Raw genomic sequence first — 19,054 nt, 5'->3', positions numbered from 1 at the left:
TTGGTCACCACTTACAACTATTAATTTAACAATTTTAGAGGTTAAGGAAATGAAAGCCGACTTTGATGAATTTAATATAGTGGAAAGTTATGTCAATTTCAGTTTGTTGTTAGTTAAGTATGAATAATTGCTGTGGCGGAGGCAACTTCAGATGTTAAAAAAAAAAAGTAGATTATCCATAATAAAGAAGAATCAAAAGAGGCTTTGGATTATAGATATACTTCCTCCGTATCAAATTAATTACAACAAATCTTTCGACACGGACTCTTAGGCAAAATTTATTAAGATAAGATTAACAAAGGTAAACGCAAATGTTTAGTGTAATTAACCACCACCACCACACACTGCAGCCACCACTGAAACGCCACCACAACCACCGTCAAAAGCCAAAAAGCACCGAAAATAGAATCCATAATCCACGAAATTCGAATCCAAAAACCACCAACAAAATCCACTAAAATTCAAATCCGAAATCCACCGAAATTGGAATCCAAAAACCACCAACAAAATCCGCCAAAATTCGAATCCAATACCCACGGAAATTCGAATCCAAAACCCAGCGGAATTTGAAGAGAGAGAAGAACGAAGGTGGAGTAAGAACGCCGAAACGAAGGTGGAGAAAGAACGAAGGAACGAAAGTGCGAGATCTGGTGTGGATTTCAAGTGGAGAAAGAACGAAGGAAGATGGAGGTTGATTTCGGATTTGGGGGTGGATTTCGAGTGGATTTCGGTTGTTGGTGGTGGAGGAGATCGAAGATAGGAGGTGATGATGGTGGTGCTGGGTGGAGCGTATCGAAGGTGATGATGGTGGTGCTAGGGGACGCCGGCGAGATTTGTGATGGTGGTGGTGGTGGTGGTGGCACGAGGATGAAGATGGGAGAGGAGAGATAAATAGTGGTGGGTGGTGAAGTGAAGGTGGTATTGAAGGGAGGGAGGGGTTATATTTAGGTTGATTAATTGTGATTATGTTTGTAATTAATTTAATTTGGGTAGTATAATATGTGTTTTTGTTTTTTAATAAGGACATTTTGGTAATTTAAGGGGTAAAAAACTAAAAATCATACCAAAAATGAAAAGAAGAAAATTGTTGCAATTAATTTGAAACAACCATATTTGAAAACTGTTGCAATTAGCTTGACACGGAGGAAGTAATAGATTTCAGTACATGTGGCCCGGTTTTGCTACCACATTACTTGTCCAAATTACAATTGTAGTCCGTATTGATCAATACATTTTGAATTTTTTTGACCCGCTAGGGACCCCTTAGTAAGGACTAAGGAAAAAGACGCTACTGGATCAGCACCTTGCTCAGGTCAGTCTGCCCAGCTACATACATCGCTTAAGAGTAAGGGAGGATATAAGATAATTCTTATTCCTAAGCACAAGTAGGTAGTAGAGCTCCCCACCACTTCAACCAAACAAGCTTGGTTATCAATACATTTTGACTGATATAAAGTTTTAGGAGCTTTATTTGACTTCTAATATTATCATTTGGTAGTAGAATATTATTTTATCGAAGTTAGTACTCAATAGAGTATTATTAATAAATACATTCGAAGAATGAGTGTTAAAGTGTGTTAATTTATTATTGTCTAGATTCCCTTAAAAAAAATATTATAATATAGGAGAAACCTTGCCATTTTTAAAAGTGTATTGATTAATATGAGGACGAATAGAGTAGTAAAATTAGCACAATATTTATTAATTTTGACATCAGCGAAATTATAATGTTTTGATAAAAAAAAAATGCGAGATTTATATATTTATATGTATAAGATCGTAATTACACATACATACATCTAAAGGTGTTGCCAAATGAGTTTATCCTCATGTGGAAATCTAGTTCCATGCAAAAGGCTCATTTTCATAATGGCTTAATCAGTAGAATCCTTGAATATGTGTTGTTAAATGGGTTTATTATCCATCACTGCCACGGTATCCCTAACCCAATTAAGCCCTAGAGACCGAAAATCCACCCCAAAAGTGCTCATGCAAACCTTCGAAACCCATAATACGGGGAAAGTAAGATTAGTTATACTAATATTCTCTGCGTTCCATAATATAATGCTTGTTTCTTTCTCTTGAAGTTATATTTCAAAATCATTGACCAAATATTCTCATTTGTATATATATATAAAAAAAATATTCATATGTGATGTTATTAAATTTGCCTTAATATATAATTTCATAATATCAACTTTTTATATTTTTTAATAATAAGGAATTGAAGATATCGAATGTCAAATATCTTGGAGACCGTGTAAAAATGAAACAATCACTATATTATGAGACGGAGAAAGTACTACCAACTCATCTTCAGTTTGTTAGCATCTACTCCCTCCGTCCCAAAATATAGTTCTCATTTCCCTTTTTCCACGGTAATTTATGCACGTTAAAGATTTTTTGTTTATTTAAATAAATGTGGCATGGAAAAAGATGATTTCAGAAAAAAAAAAATGGAGAATAATTAGTAAAAGAGCATTAATTGTAACATTTTGGTTGAATAAACAAAGGAAAAAACAATATTCAAGAAGCAAATAAATGATGGGACACAGTGTTTCTAGACAAATTACAGAAAATTGTGGAACTAAATATGGAAATGGAAACCATATTTTGGGACAGCCAAAATGAAAATGGGAACTATATTTTGGGACGGAGAGAGTAATATTTTTTTCTTATTAGTGAAGAAGAAACTATACTAATTAAATAAAGTTGAACACTTCATAAACACACGTTTTACGAACTACCATGGTCATTAGCCACCATCTTCAAAGCTTCAGACAATGACATGCCTCAAGCTTGGATGTGGGTAAAATGAGAGAGACGCGAAAAGAAGCGTGTAAGCAAGAAACAACCACGTTGCAAGCTTACTCTCTTAATTTCTTTGTTCTTGCTGCTGCCTTAAACATATTCTACACCACAAGAAACTAATATAAACCACAAAAGTCTCAAGAGGATTAGGATAATTCACCTTCCAATGGTAGGACAGCAGAGTATAAACTTCCAAGTTGCATGGACCACATCATGAAGTGGCACTGCTATGCTTTTCAAACCAGGCAACTCTGTAGGTCCATGAAATTCACAAAATCTCACTCTTTTTCACAATATTGTTGGTTCTCCTCCACGTAAATAATGCACGGTGTTGAGCATATAACACCTGCTTTATCTAATCTAAAACTTTTAACCTATCAAAATTCCTTTTCTTCCCTCCAAATAAGATCAAATCTCATTTAATAAAGAATCGAATGAAGCAAAACCACATTTTCAGAAAATAGGGTGGTTACAAATGCTGAGACTCCATGTATACTGTACTCCAATTGTTGGATGCAAAGAAATTAAACTGGGAATTAGGCATGGGTCATGGCTTATTCAGAGTCATAAAGAGTGGAGAATCTTACGAAATGTTTCCGTCAAAGCTCTAAAAGAGGAACCAAATGAAGGTCAGAGAGGGTTACCGAGTCAGAGCTGGGACCCGGGTCTGGAGATCGAGGTTCCTTTTGAGCAGCGACCGGTATGTATGCCTCCATAAGTCATAACATTTGCATTATAGCTTTGAGAGTGTTTATAGCCTCCTCAATCCCTGAAATCCATGGAACCATAATTAGCTTTCACGTCAATTACCACCAAAAACAGCTAAATTCTAATTTAAAATCCAAATCTCAGATGTTGCACAGCAGAGAAATACAGATAGATCATGTAAAATAATTCAAGTTAGATTCATTATATTATATCATTTAATAGATTAACAGTTACTTCCTCCATTTTGAAATAAGTGAGATACTTATCTCACAAAGTTCTCACATAAAGCAAAGAAGCGTTGAACTTATTTCATAACGGAGGGAATATTTATTTCTCCTCTGGCAAATGCCATAGAAGGTATGGCTAACTAATAGCATTTGTTGTACAGGTCAATGAATACTCATCTTTGAAGGAAGCGACCTTGTATTCATGGGCTGAGCTGAGTCCACCTTCCTTTTTCGTGCGGCTTGGGGGTATGTGGTTAACAACTTTTATAGTTCTGGGAATCCCAATTGCGGCTGCTAGCTTCAACCCTTCAAAGGTATGCTAAGTCATTTCCCAGATAATAAATAAAGCAAATTGAAGAGCATATGATTAATAAATACAAGGAGCATATATAACCAAATTCTGCTGCTTGAACTTGTTTAAATTTTGCCAGTACAAAAAAGTTTCTTGGTCTCTATGAATTTCAAATCGTTATTTTCTTCGCCGGGGGGGGGGGGGGGGGGGGGGGGGCCTGAGCATATAAAACCTACCACCATGAAGTGATCTATTTTGGAAATCAGTGTATTAAGGTGCTTACAAAATATTATGACCGAATCTCTACAATGATTAAAGTCCTCAGGAGGATTCTAAAAAGGCTCTCCTTAAACCTCTAGAAAACCCTCGAGGGATTATTTATACAAGGGGTCAATAATAAATCCACATATTACCTTTCGCAGATACCCAAGCCCCTGGATGGGGATTTAATCATATACTCCACCTGAGATTTATGCTCCAGAACTTTGTATCGTGTACAGAATACCCGGTCTGGAGGAAAAACTCCCCAAGATTCTGACCCAAAAAAAGTTTGGGCACTTTGTTTAGCCCATCCGGGCTCCTCTGTTTCAGCAACTTCCACCTCTTGACACCCCAGTTCCTCTCAAACACAACACTTGAAATGTACCACAGTGGAATGTGAATCAGCCTCAACAATTCAATTCCACACTCTCTTTTGTGAGGCGGAGTCCAAAAACTAAGCGCTCAGAGGAGTTGAAGAGATCAACATTTGGAATGGAAAACTCAATACACGACATCAGCATTAGAGTAGCAACATTTAAATTCTGTTTCAAGAAACCACAAGATCATAAATACTAAAAATCTAAAGTAAAGAATGACATTAATCATTTGTCCTTCGTGGTGCTGCAGGAACCTCTAAAACTTCTATTAGCTGCGGGGACAGGAACCCTATTTCTGGTGTCACTGATCGTCCTGAGGATCTATCTGGTACTTCTTCATTATGTTTCGGACTGATCTTCATTATATTTGGGACTGATCAAAGTCTATAAATACACTTTCAAAAATCATGCATTCAATTACATACAAAATACAGAAGTGCACCTGCATTTCAAATCCAATATTTCAAATTTGATGGTGGCTTGGCACATTGTAGGGATGGAGCTATGTAGGTGATAGGCTTTTATCAGCAGTAGTACCCTATGAAGAGAGTGGATGGTATGACGGACAAATGTGGGTAAAGCCACCAGAGGTCAGAATTTATTCACTTCTGCAACTTGGCTTGGAAAACCCTCCAAATCTATTTTGCTGTGACTCATGCGTGTGGCAATTATTTCTTTCCTTCAGGTTCTTGCTCGTGACAGACTGCTAGGATCCTACAAGGTAAATGTTACAAATATGTTCCATTCTTATATTGCATGCAATAGTTATAGGAAACTCAGCTCTGTGGATATTGGATAAGCATATAAATAAGAGATAATGAAGGCATCTTGCCAAAAGCATGTGAATACACACAAAATGTAACTCTTAAACATATAACATTCCAAGGAACTAAAACTAGCTTGTGATACCTAAAGGTGAAACCAGTGATCAAAATGTTGAAGCAAACACTGGTCGGAACTGGGGCACTGCTTGTATCTGGAGTCCTGCTCTTCATCTTTGCTACACCTGTAGAAAATTTCATTCAGTCCACTTTCATCAGAAAAAACATCTCTCCGGATGTTCCAACCACAAATGTCGATACAAAGTTCAATATGAGGTACATAAGGAGACTGCTAAGTTCTAGAATCATATATAAATAGGCAAACCTAAAATAAGCTACATTATATCTTGTAATTTTATTTTGTCCAACAGAAAGGAGTTGCTGACATTGCCATTGGAAGTAAAGGAAGATGATGACCTAGCTGCAGCTGCTGCAGAGGCAGCTGATGGGAGGCCAGTTTACTGCAGAGATAGGTATTACCGAGCATTAGCAGGTGGGCAATATTGTAAATGGGAGGATCTACTAAGATAGAATGTAGACTACACATTTTTTTTTTTGGATAATTAATAGTCAATTTCTGTATCGGATTGGAACACTAAATCAAGCATCGCAAATTATACGGGTGTAAGAAATGAAGAATCTTTATCAAAGCACACCATGGTGTGCAGGATTTGTGTATCTAATATACATAAGGAAGAACAGAAGAATATGTCTCGAAGCATTACTGGACATTAATATTTTCAACTTTAGGAATTTATCTGATCCCACTTCAAATACCCCTCCCCCACCCTAAAGGAAAGGAAAGAGGACCAACTAAGAAAAAGAAGAAGCAAGTGACGCTGGAAAATCACCAATGACCATCTGCCTTCACTCACCCAGGGGTCCCAGAGGATCAAAACCGAACACTTCATATTTTTGAGAGCTCACTTTGAGAAATATGGAAGTGAGAAGAGTAAATGCCAGGCCTGATAGCCTGGGGACCTGTTGACTGTGTCCTTGCCTCCCTGGGTATAACAAAGTATGTTTGGTTAATTGGTCAGCTGTTCCACTAGGTGGACAAGTAATACAATATTAAAAACAAAATATAAAATGAAAAAGAAGGTGAGAAGCTGGAAATCGTACCAATAGCTACTGCTGTGCAGCCATGGTCTTTCTTGAAACTGTGGCATATCCAAATCCAGAGATCGGGGAAATAGGCTCGCTCTAAACAGGAAGCTTCACCAGACACCAATATTGAATACAAGGACCTAACACTCAAATATCATTTTAGCAATCAATTGATCATTTCTTCTCTAGCATGGTTTTCAAAATAGACTCAAAATATGACCATAAGTCCATAACAACTAACAAGAGCAAATGCTTACCTCCCTAGCAGAAACCAGCTGCGGAGCTGAAGAGCTAAACTAAATATAAGCATCACATTTCAATTTAGGATGCTGGAGCAGTCATAAGATTGTAGATCTTCAGATAAGATTTTAGAGCTAAAAACACTACGAGCAAGCCCCTCAAGAGCTGCTGAAAACCTCCTGCCAAACAATTCTTAAGACCGCCAAGCTTTCAAGAACATATTTGAAGTAGTGGAAAGAGACTGCAACCAAGAAGCTTAAATTCTTATCACCCCTAAACAAATCTCTTGCACCAGTGAAGCATGTTGAATAGTTTTCCACCAGCATTATCCCAGAAAGTTTGCTTTGTTCTCCTCGCATTTTCTATATCAAGAGTCCTATATGCAAGAGCAAGCAAATAAACAGCAGGGTGGAGTCTCCTGCAAGCAGCAGATGAATGGTAAGAGTTTTAATATGGTGCCATTCCATTTTAATACCTACATATAGAGATCATGGGAATGCGGGATATATATCCTAAATCTGAAAACACAAATAATTGTAAGAGAATAACAAAACTTCACTTACTTTTCAAAATCTTGATAAGCGTTGCAGCCATCCCAACACCTTTGTGATGGAACAGTTTGGTTTTTCCTATCCCGTCCATAAGTTTCCACATACCAACCACCAATATCATGCATGCTACAGCGTGGCTCAAACAGCCAAAACCTGCAAGGGTAAAGAAATGTGGGATTTCAACAACCAAATAACCATCGAAAATAAACTAGAACTCATTGCACACATCATTAAAATATGTAGCCTTGTTGGAAACTGATAAGCCTACCAATAGAATCTTTCCTAACATGAAATTTTTCACTAGAACCTGCATATTGTAAAAGTCAAATGAGAAAGCTCCATATACCCCTCTACGAACTATTGTGCTATTGCTATACATGTCAAAAGCAAGCTGCTCCCAAAAGATAGATTACATAATCACGCTCTCTTGGTTCTAAAAAATTGTGGTTTCCATCTAAAGAGAGTATAATTGATACTGGCACTACTTGCTTTTGTGTTGACGGAAGGGGATTAGAGGAGCAGCAAATCTTCAAGTAACTTGCAAGTCAACTCACAATTTCCAACTTCATAGAAAGTGGGAAGGATAGCATTTTGTCTTATGACAGTCAACAAGAACTACCAGTGGTGATTACATATTTGGTTTCTGGACGTCATGTACTCATGTACTCACAATTGAACATCATTTGTATATGTAAAAACCTAACCATGCCACCATCAATCTTGACAGTTAATTGAGCAGGGAGGGAGGTAAAAAACAAGAATTATCCCTGGAGCGCTAACTGAATAAAGTGGGAAGTCTGTATTCCCTACTTTCCGTACACCCTCATATCTAGAGTGAAAAATACTTTAGGAGATAAAGTGACCATGAAATTGAGATTCTTCTGCATCCATGACCTTCTTGTAGATGATGAAACTTACTTGCTAGGTGGCAACCGAGCCCTGGTGCATCTACATTCACACGTAGATACTTCATCTGCCAGCTGAAACCAGTGCATGTGTTTCACCTAAAACAAACACAATAAGTTATCAAACACTCTTTGCAAGTCAAGATTTCCCATAAAGTCCTCAAACAGTTATAATGATCAGGGAAAGACAAGACCAATGAGCAAACTTGTAAGACAGTAGAACAAAAATGCATTCTAGAGTACGAACACAAGATTAGCAATTAGTTTGCTCAACAATCAAATATTCCTTCTGTGTAGATAATCGGAGATCGACCAAACTCTTCAATTAGCAAAATATGACTTTATGACTAACTCATTAACTTCAACTAATATAAGTACAAACATACATATAATGGGGTGAAGCAGAGAGAATAGCCATTTAAAGAAGGGAGACACATCGAGAACCTCCACATTTGAGAGTACAGGGTAAAGAAGCCTCAACAACTTTTAAGTGCATATAAGTTACACACATATGCATCAATCCAGAGATGAAAAAGGAATGCATAGTTAAGAAAGAGCAAAGGGAAAATAGTCAGGCAAACCAGTGGTGTCCTGTGCTTGAGAATCACATGAGTTTTTGAGCCACTGCTATCGTATACATAGCAAGAGCTCTCATCAGGGTTAGTCCCTAGCCCAGTTATTGTACCCAAGAGGACCTCTGAAACTGAACCATGTGAGATTCTTTTCTTGGACTGACGGTTGACATGCATTGGTTCTTCATGTGAGCTAAGAAAAACATGTATTTTATCTTGGCAAGTTTCCTCGTCAATCTGGCCAGAAGAATCTTTCTCAACAGAAGAGTCGTTTGGAGGAACTCTAGTTGCAAGAGCTACTAGCCTCCCACATACATGCAACTCCAAGTCCTTGTATGCATCTAAAACATGGTATCTCATACCATTCATATTTTGTTGAGACAAATCAGCAGCTGCTTTGTTGGCAAAATCTGTTCGACAGCCTGAATTATTACCAGGTTTAGAGAAATTTAGATACACTTCAGAAGTGGTCAAATATTTATAAGAAACATCAGATAATTCAAGAACATCATCAGCAATGCGGACAATCCCGAAAAGATCACGCCCTGAAACCAAGTGCAGCACCTCTGGTGTTTCACATACAGACCTCTCCTCAGCTTCAAATCTATCAGGAAGAAGGTCCACAGATTGTATTTCAGGACCAAAATATGCCGAATGTACGGCTGAATAAAATTCTCTTTGAAGCACATCAAAATAACCAGCCCCCGCAGGCAAACTTCGCTCTGATAATATATCTTTCACGGCATATCTATACCACCTCAACCATTCAACGACCTCCATTTGCTTTGTTGTGGTTGTGTATGTAGCATACATATGATAACTTGAATCATCCCTTGAATGTTTCTGTGCAATGTGCCTTGTACTCAGCAGATACTGATCATAAAGGGCTCTCTTAGTGGGCTCTGACAGAATCTACAACAAATAAGTATTTACAAGTCACGTATCTGGTTTAGCTGATGACAGAATCGGCAACATACTAACAACAGAACCTATGAGGTTTGACCAAGTTAGCATAAGTACCACCATATATACCATTGCCACCACTTAACAGACCGAGTAGGAAAATCACGTGTTTCCACAAAAGTAAATACCAGATATGACAATGCACAAACTTCGACTCGTATAACTCATCCTAGCAAAATTTTGGTTTTTAGAGGAAGAAAAACCATACAGCAATTGAGGTTGCAGACTTGCAGGTGATAATCTGCAAATTGAAGCCATATGATTGCGAAGAAATGGGGCTACAAGCCTAAGATCCATCCAAGTTCTTCAAATCAAATAAAAGAAACTCTTTACAAAGTGAAGGAACTTGGTGAAAACCTTTGCATAGCCAAAAGAAACCAATAAATCAAATTGAAGGGTACAATGCTGGAGGAATCAAAATCTGGCAGGCGGCAGCATTTCAGATAGGATAAATCTCCTCAAGCCAAAGCAGTTGCAACCTCTAATAGCTAAAAGCCTAAAATATATCCCCGTATCACTTCAAGAAAAAAACTTATATACCCCTAAACCATATAACTGAAAATGCAATAAAATCCTCCTGAAAAATGGACTCACTAATAATCACTCCCTTCAAGCCATTATAAACTTCTTTTACCCATATTCTAAGCAACGGGAATCAAAATGCCAGATCAATCAACCATCTCTACCTACTAATCTCCATCTATATATTGAGCCCCTATATCCGAAATGGACTACAACATAAGTATAGTTGCCAAATCATTGCCAATTAGTCCAATCAACTAATCATTCTTGAACTAAAAGTACGAAAACCTTGAGACATTTCCATTCCATATCCTAGTTGTTCCGTGCTTATGAAACCCGAAAATGGATGGAATATGAGGTTAACCCATTTGGAAACACTTTCCATCTGCAAAAAGTCCAACCATCCACATAGTTCTTGAACACTATGGGCACCAATACAAATCCGTGTACATGTACTAGAAGTTGCTGAATCTTTTAATTCAACAGTATAATACAATTTTGCACTCTTAGTCAACATTTAAGTACCTCCAACTACAAACATTTGCGCTAACAAAAAAAAACTTGCAGCTAAACACGGATATTATCAAAATTTAAACCATTAAATTCAACTAAACAAGGAAGTAACCACAATTCAGGCAATCAAATTTGTCGCTAATACATTCAAACATGCACATTAACTAGTAACGTGGAGCTCACATATATACTACCTCCATTATAAAATACTACTAAATGGAATACTTACCATTTTAGACCGCTCTAAAACGTTACTTTATTTGGTATTTACGAAGGCGGTACAAATTACAGAGGACAAGAAGTGCGATTCGAAACATGTGACTTATCGTTCACATCACCTCGTTAAGCATTAGCCCAAAACATCCTTACTACTATATTTTATTTATTTTAGATCGGAGAAACTATATATAATTCTAAATTGGACTAATTATTAATTAAAATGACATACAAACAGCTAAAATTAATTAGTAAAAGAATCCACAAACAAAAGAGAACCTCATAAGCAGCGAGAATTTGGACGAAACGTTTCGAATCGGCAGCATCAGTGTCCGAGGAAGAAACGAGGTCAGGGTGCGTTTCTTTAGCCAACTTCCTAAATGACGCCTTAATTTCATCAAACGAACTATTCTCAGGAACTCCGAGAACCTCGTACGCATTCTCGGAAGCGGAGAACTCGGGGTGAGTCGACTCGGCGCTGGTACCGAGCCACCGAGTTCTTTGACTCGGGTAGATGAATTGCATAACATATCTTGACTTGTCTTTGGGGGTGAATTCGAGTAGAGGAGAGAGAAAATTCAATCGGTGGAATTCAGCGGTGAACGTCATTGTTAATTTCCGGTGATCGAAATTTTGCGGGAAGAAATCAGAACTAATAATAACAGTTGAAAAGAATGAATACTACTATACTAGCTAAGATTATCGGTAGATTTAATGGTAACTCAATTTATGAGATCAGGCCCAAGATTTAATTGCTTGATATTTACCGAATGTAGACGGCCCATGGACCTATGATGTTTTAAAAAAAAAAAAAAAATTTCATTAATTGAAGGTCAATGTAGACGGCCCAAGATTTAATTGCTTGATATTTACCGAATGTAGACGGCCCGCGGTGAACGTAAATTAAATATTAAAAAAAAAAAGTTAAAATTAAATAAGATTAAATTAAATTCGTTTTTGAAAAAACTACAATCAATCTGATTAAACAATATAGTGCATTCTCCTTGTATTTGTCGAACCAAGCAGTTATTGATGAGTAATTCTATCATTTTGATGTAGTTTAGGAAGATTGTTCTTGATCGAGTCATGTTGACCGCATCCGAATTTCTAATACATTTGTGATGATAGTTTTGAACTTCAACTAATGAGAATAATTTTTCATACCTAAAGACAAACAAACAATACTCACAAAACCTATAGGGAAGTAAGGAGATTTCCAAAACAATGATTAAAATATGTCGTACTAGCCAGTAGGGTCTCAAGAAACTCTTATAAAGAGAGACTAATTTATTCAACAAAACAAGAAAATAAACAAAAAAAAAAATGAAAACAAAAAAGGAATCGGGGATAAATGACATGGCTGAAATCACCTATAACAAGTCCTAACTGATCAATAAGGAGAAGGAGATAAGAGAAGGTATCAATTCAGTAGAATCCTTCATCTTACATACCAAAAAAATATTATTCTTCCACTCCACTTTTTTAGAATATACTCTCTCGTTTTTTAAAATTCTATTCACTTTCATATTTCATCGATTTTTAAAAAAATTACTCACTAGGCATTATCCCTCATTTAGCACAAAAAATACAATTATATAATCACCCTTGGCTTTCACTATATCTCTTCTACGCTTTTTATTCCCTTAAATATAAGAAACCCCTACTCTCTCTAATTATCAAAAAAAAAAAAATGAACCTACTTTCTACGACTCCCCAATTTTACTAATTTGTCTTTTAAGAGACCGCCTACTTTAAAATTAAACAATAATAAACCTATTTAAAAAAATTAATTTAATAATAATTTATTTCAATGACTAATTTAATCCATTTAATGACTAAACCTGTTTTTACATTAAAATTAAACCGCCTTTTTCAATAATTTTTGTTTTACTTCACATATATATCTACTATAATTTTTTGCACGCGATGCGTGCTTGAATTTTTTTCGAAACAGAAACTCGATTTTCTTCGGCATAAGAGTCAAAATTTGAACATTAGACATACGAAGTATAATTGCTTTTAGTTGCAAAATTTGATTGGTTTAGTTTCTATCACTTAAGTCTCTCACCATTCTTTTTGTTTTTTTTTTTTTACTTTTCAAAGTTAAATTCTATGAAGAAAATAGAAATTTTATTGAATTTATTTATGATTTCTAATATTATAATTTTTTAGTTGATTTTTTAATTAAGTACAGTACTTTAAAAATTGTAAAGAAAGTGGACGTTTTGATTTCAAGTCAATTTGTTTTCTCATTTTAATGATATTCATAATGTAAATTATGCAATTTTGTGATTTTAGTTTTTGTAAAGTTTCCTCATTTTAGGGATTTGGTATTTTTATTTAAAGTCCCCTTTGATTTGTAAATGAATCTGTAATTTTGAATGGGAAGGAGGTAACATAATCTCTTCATTCAGGGACATCATAGCTCCTCCCTTCCCTTATATAATAGAGATCCCTTATATAATAGAGATATGTTGTACGTTAATTCTTGTATGATATTTTACATACTTTTTTACCTTGATAATTAATCGCTATTATATAATAAAAAAAGATAGGTCCAAATATATGTAAAAGTTTCATTGTATATAGAAAACAGTATAAAAAATTGTATATAGAAAACAGTATAAAAAAGTAAATAATTTTTTTCCTTATCTAACTTTTAAATCCTGATTTCACTACAATTACACCTCTATTTTTTATCATCATCCACCATTAATTTGAATAATTCTTGAGAATAGTTATTTGCAAGTAAATTTTTGTAAATATTTTTATATTTATTGACGTGTTAGGTTATTAGTTTTAATTTGTATGTTAATTTTGAATTTTAATAAAATTTCTTGATTATTTGAGTGCTTTACGAGATTTTTATAACGAGATTTTCTCAATTGTATGAGTTATTTGTAAAATTTCCTCTTTTAAAAGATTTATGAGTGAGTATTGTAAATAATTTTTGTAATTTTCTTTGAGTGTCAATTTTGCTCCCCCTTCTCTTATATAATGAAATAATAACCGAATAGAACTTTTAGATAACAGAAAAAATATTTAATTATTAATATAGCTAATTAATCAGTAAGCATTTAATAGGAAAAATTGATATATCTAACATAGTTTTATTTCTTATGTTCCTCTGTAATATTTGATGATACTGTCTGTGTACATCATTTTCTTCGGCCCTAAAAGAGTGAAGTTTTTGGTAAATCAATATTTTAATAATGATGTAAATCAGGCATGAATTAGCAAGACATAAATCTAAAACATTAACATTAAGAGCTTCATAATTTATACAGTACACTGTACACACATATGACATATTCAAACATCATAGTAGTATATTCATATCCCATTATCTTAACTGTTAACTCCAACAAAGATTTTAGGCCAACAAAAACTTGAGATTTACAAAAGCAAGAAGACCAGCCCAACCCAAACAAGGCAAAACTAAATCTGCGGCCATTTCATTCACTTGTTTAAACACCTTATAACAACGAAACAAAGCCCAACAAAGTCCAACTGCAACTAGCAGCCCAGCCCAGTTAGCACCCATCTTGAACACAATGGGGTCCCAAAGGAGACTCAACCCAAACTGGCCCAAATACAATCCAAGTGCATTGGGCTTTTTATGGAACCCACCTTCAGCCCAAACAATCCATCCGCAGAGGCCCAATAGAAAAGCAGAGCCCAAACAAGTCATATGCAAAGCCCATATTGGAGGTACCCAATTTGGCCGGTTTGACAACTTGTAAGTGTCACTTGTGCCAAACATATAGATGTTGGTAAGGGTGAAAATTATTGGTATTGACACTGCTACACCAAGGGACTTAAGACCACGTTTGGCCATAGTGATCCTCTTTTGCCTTGCCCCTTTGTCGCTTTTGTCGTCGTCGCCGTTCCGTCGCGAGGTGTTATCCACGACGGTGGTGTTGGTGGTGGTTGGAGGTTCATCTCTAGTAGTCCTTTGCTTGAGGTTTTGTGTTTCCATTTGGAGTACTGTTTTTGTGGTTTGTTAATTGTGATTATGTGGTAAATTGGTAATATATGAATAGTGAAGCGAAGAAAGGGTCATAAGTGACAAGTTTTATTGTGGGAGGGAACTAACCTAAGAATGACAACGGAGCCAAAAAATAATACACGTTGGGAGTTATAGAAGTGCCAGCAATTAAAGAATTATAGAGATAAGTACTTGTTTATATATTATGTTATGTGACATCAACTTCCTGAAGTTCCTAAATCTTAAGGGCTTGTCATGCACATGCACGTGGCTCTTCATGACATGTGATAATGCCGCATTGCACATTTGCTTTAGCCAACTTCCTAAATGACGCCTTATTTGGGCTCCTGATTTTGCCGAATGTAGACGGCCCATGGACCTATGATTTTTTAAGTTTCCATTTTGTTTAGATGTTATATCTCATTGGAAAAGTATAGGGAAGAAAAGTAGTATTTAGGTCTGAATTATGGGGTGTTTGGCAATTAAAGTTTTGAAGAAAAAAAAATTTTGGACAATTTTTAGAGTTTTGATTAGTCAAAAATTATAAAAGGAGTGTTTGATAAAAGAGGATTTTGGCATAAAAACTCTCAAAAGGAAAAAGCTCCTGATAGGAGTTTTTTCTTCAGAAGATTAGGTAAAAATATATTCAATGATTTTTTTGCCTCTAAATTATACATATGTATTAAAATGTCTATAAATGTAATTTTACACAAACAAATGGCAATAAACTTTTAGCAATTAGTTAATTGTTACCAAACACATGTATAAAGATATGTTGGCAAATCAGCAATCAGATATGCTGAACAAAAAGTTAAACCTCTAGTAGCAAACTCTAAACTCTAACAGCTAAACTCTAAACTCTAAGCACAAACAGTACATATGCGATTATTATACATTTAAGTTTAAAAGTATATTAAAGACAATTATAATTTGGTTTTGTGATTAAGATTTTAATATATAAGCTTGAAGTCAGAGGACACTTTCATGGAGTAAGAATCCATTAAGGGAGAGCGTCATGTGGCACCATTCAATGCTCTTTATCTCACACTATCTTTACTCATTTTAAAAAAAATAAAGAAACGAAGTGGACCCACTTTTTACACACTTTCTCTAATCTATACAAATATATTAAAAGGCGTGCGTGACAATGTATACACGCCACATGACACCTCTGATACTCCAATAGAATTGTCCAATGTGTACATAACTGTGTCAATTAACAAAAGTAAAATTAGCTTGCAACAAGATTTAAACCTGTGACCTCTTGCTATTGTACATGACAAAATTACCATCTCAATCAACTTTTAATCATGTTTTAAGTGGCCACATTATTATATTTGTACCTTTTAAATGTTGAGTTTTCCAATATATTTTAGTGGGAATAATGCAAAAAGCAACATATCAAGTTCGAAAATACAATACCAACCCGAGGTGCATGTATTTATTGTGTATGTGCGTTTATTTATAGTAACCAAATAGAACATTAAAAAATGAAAAAATATTTAACTAATTAATCTGTAAGCATTAAATAAGGACAGTTGATATATCTAACATAGTGCTACTTCTTATAAACTTTCTCCGTTTTTAATATTTAGAGATACTACCTCTAGGCTCTATGTAATAGTTGTACCATATTTGTTGTTGGAGAGTTTTAAATCATCTGTATCATTCCTTTTTGGGAAATTATTTTCTCTTTACATGTGATTTGTGTTAGATTTTCATCATATCTTTATACAATAACTAACTATAATACGTGTGTTATTTATTTTTTATTTTTTTGAGGGGAATAATACGCGTGTTATTTCTTTTGGGTATAACTATTGATAAACATATAAAGGAAATCTGATTATAGTATATTCTAACCATTAAAGGAATCCCAGGCAATAGCAGTTTGGTGGGATTGCTCATGCGGCGAGGTACGATACTCGCCTTTCGTTGTTCGTTGTCCGAATTGTGAACGACAATCGTTCCTCTCACCACTTTCATCAGCGACCCAAGTTTTCACTCCACCATCACTAGTTTTGACCAGCGATACCCTCCGTCATTTGCGATTCTGTATTAGTTTTTGTTGGTGTTTGTTTTTATGTATTCTACAAGCTTTTAAAGTTTCTTTAAGTTTGTTTGGTTGTATTAGATGTGGTTGTATTAGCTTTAGGCTGTACTTCCTCTTCTAATTAATGTACGATTTTCCGATGTCAAAAAAAAAAACCATTATTTAGCCACACAGAATTAGAATTACTTTAAGGATTATTGGATATTCTAACCATTAATTAGTCACACAGAATTAGAAATACTTTTACTCACCTCATTAAAGTTGCTTCGTATACAAGGGGAAAAAAAACTAGTAGTAGATGTTAATAGGTTGTTCCTTTTTCACTTTATAGATTAATTATTTCCCTCTTTTCCAAACAAGAAAACAGGGATGGATTTCAAGTTCGTTTATGACTTATGTAGTTAGTAAAAGTCTGTTTTCTATGTTTATTCTAGAAGATCATGAGAAATAGTAACCGATTGCTTTAGTAGGCTTTATATATAAGCTTTATTATATGTAGGTTTTGTAGCATGCATGTAAAAAGCCTTTAACTACAATGTGGGAAGGCTTTTTTCTTCTTTTCTTTTGAGGTGAATATTAAACAAGCTAAGTAAACCCTTTATATCTAGTTTAGTTATGAGAACATAAAACCTTGTTGTATTGGAATAAGGATGAGTTAGGTTATTTCTTTGTTAGAAAACTAAATAACCTAGATTTATTTCCTCATAAGGAAAAAATGAAAACATAAAACCTTATCTAAGCTTTTTACACGACTCTTTTATCCTCTTTTGTTTATGCTTAAATGTACGATATAATTTGTACATTATTATTCTAACAAGGTGATATAATATACTTATGTTGTTGTATGCCACATATTAATTGAAAATTAGAATATATTCTTTCACTTCATGGCATGCAATTGATTTCTTTCTTAAACTAAGTGTCATCCTCATGTAAAATATTTCATTGATGATCTAGTATGAAACTTCTTCTTATTACCAAAATAAATAAATATATCATGGAGCAAAAATTTCTCGAATTCCAAGTATTAAGTCAAGGTTGGATTCTTGTTAGCCCTAAATTTTCCAAAGTTAGCCATAATTATTCATACACGGACATAGTAATAAAGAAAAGGACCTCAACTATGTACTTATAACCAAAACCTACAATACTAATTTAGGTTGTTTTTTTTTTCTTTACTTTTTTTGAACTTTTTTCTTTGATGACTATCTAACTTCTCAAATACGTAACTATGTAGTTTTGATTATTTCTTGCAAGTTTTTTTTTTAACCTTTTGCTTAATAAATTGAAACTCGAAAGTGTAACCGTAAAGCCATCTTTTATAAAAGTTTGCTCTAAGTAGACTAGTATTGAGCAACTTGTGAGTATTTTAAATGTTTTAACCTGATCATCAACCTCGAACCACCCCCTATACCTTTATCATCATCAATTATATTGCCATATTTTCTAGTTTTCTGGATCTAAATTCTGAAATGTGTATTGTATGGGAGATTGCTACATGTATCCACTGGGTAGACTACCCATCAGAAATAAATAATTAAAAAATAAATAATTATGCTGAGTTGGACTCTGCTTATTATTAATGTCTATCTCTAGTGGGTAGATTACCCAATAAGTAGACAAAGTTTTTTCCGTACCATATGTATGAACACACTGAAACTATAGTGTGTGAACACCTTATTTTAGCTCTCGCACTAGTCACTCAGTGCTCCCCAACACCCCCTATTAATGATGGTCACAACGACTGATAACTCATTCTACATGCTGCATGCATGCTAACATCTTACCATAAAACTGTAGTAGTTCCGTGATCATCTCATCTGTAGGTCCTACAGAAAAGAAATTTACTCCACTAAAGCCTAACATAGTAACATTAGTTAATGAAGACAAACTTTGAAGTTGGAAGGGTACGGCGCTACGCTTGGAA

General features: G+C 34.9%; 3 protein-coding genes across 4 annotated transcripts; 1 reads left to right on the top strand and 2 right to left on the bottom strand.

Annotated features, from left to right (window-relative positions):
• The first annotated feature begins 3,082 nt into the window (after window positions 1–3,082).
• Window positions 3,083–6,175, top strand: LOC104894917 (hypothetical protein). The gene is made up of 7 exons (XM_010681279.4): window positions 3,083–3,511; window positions 3,908–4,060; window positions 4,927–5,004; window positions 5,171–5,266; window positions 5,362–5,397; window positions 5,592–5,773; window positions 5,869–6,175. The coding sequence occupies exons 1-7, from the start codon at window positions 3,287–3,289 to the stop codon at window positions 6,026–6,028; spliced, it is 930 nt and encodes a 309-aa protein (XP_010679581.2). The 5' UTR covers window positions 3,083–3,286; the 3' UTR covers window positions 6,029–6,175.
• On the bottom strand, window positions 5,971–12,573 carry LOC104894918 (hypothetical protein). 2 transcript variants are annotated; one of them, XM_048646250.2, is made up of 7 exons: window positions 11,366–12,573; window positions 8,882–9,784; window positions 8,314–8,399; window positions 7,408–7,548; window positions 6,862–7,262; window positions 6,620–6,750; window positions 5,971–6,501 (listed from the first exon to the last, which is right to left on the bottom strand). In XM_048646250.2, exons 1-5 carry the CDS (start codon window positions 11,693–11,695, stop codon window positions 7,118–7,120), a joined length of 1,605 nt encoding a protein of 534 aa, XP_048502207.1. In that variant the 5' UTR covers window positions 11,696–12,573; the 3' UTR covers window positions 5,971–6,501; window positions 6,620–6,750; window positions 6,862–7,117. The 2 variants fall into 2 exon arrangements, with proteins under 2 accessions (XP_048502207.1, XP_019105584.2); XM_019250039.3 differs by having other exon boundaries at window positions 6,620–6,744.
• A 1,822-nt stretch (window positions 12,574–14,395) lies between these two features.
• On the bottom strand, window positions 14,396–15,242 carry LOC104895003 (translocator protein homolog). Its single transcript, XM_010681398.4, has one exon. It carries the CDS (start codon window positions 15,063–15,065, stop codon window positions 14,460–14,462), a length of 606 nt encoding a protein of 201 aa, XP_010679700.2. The 5' UTR covers window positions 15,066–15,242; the 3' UTR covers window positions 14,396–14,459.
• Between the last annotated feature and the right edge of the window lie 3,812 nt (window positions 15,243–19,054).

This window comes from Beta vulgaris, chromosome 6 (genome assembly GCF_026745355.1).
Source record: "Beta vulgaris subsp. vulgaris cultivar EL10 chromosome 6, EL10.2, whole genome shotgun sequence".
Lineage (NCBI taxonomy): Eukaryota > Viridiplantae > Streptophyta > Magnoliopsida > Caryophyllales > Amaranthaceae > Beta > Beta vulgaris.
The sequence above is the reverse complement of the archived record's forward strand: the minus strand, read 5'-3'. Positions and strand labels throughout refer to the sequence as shown.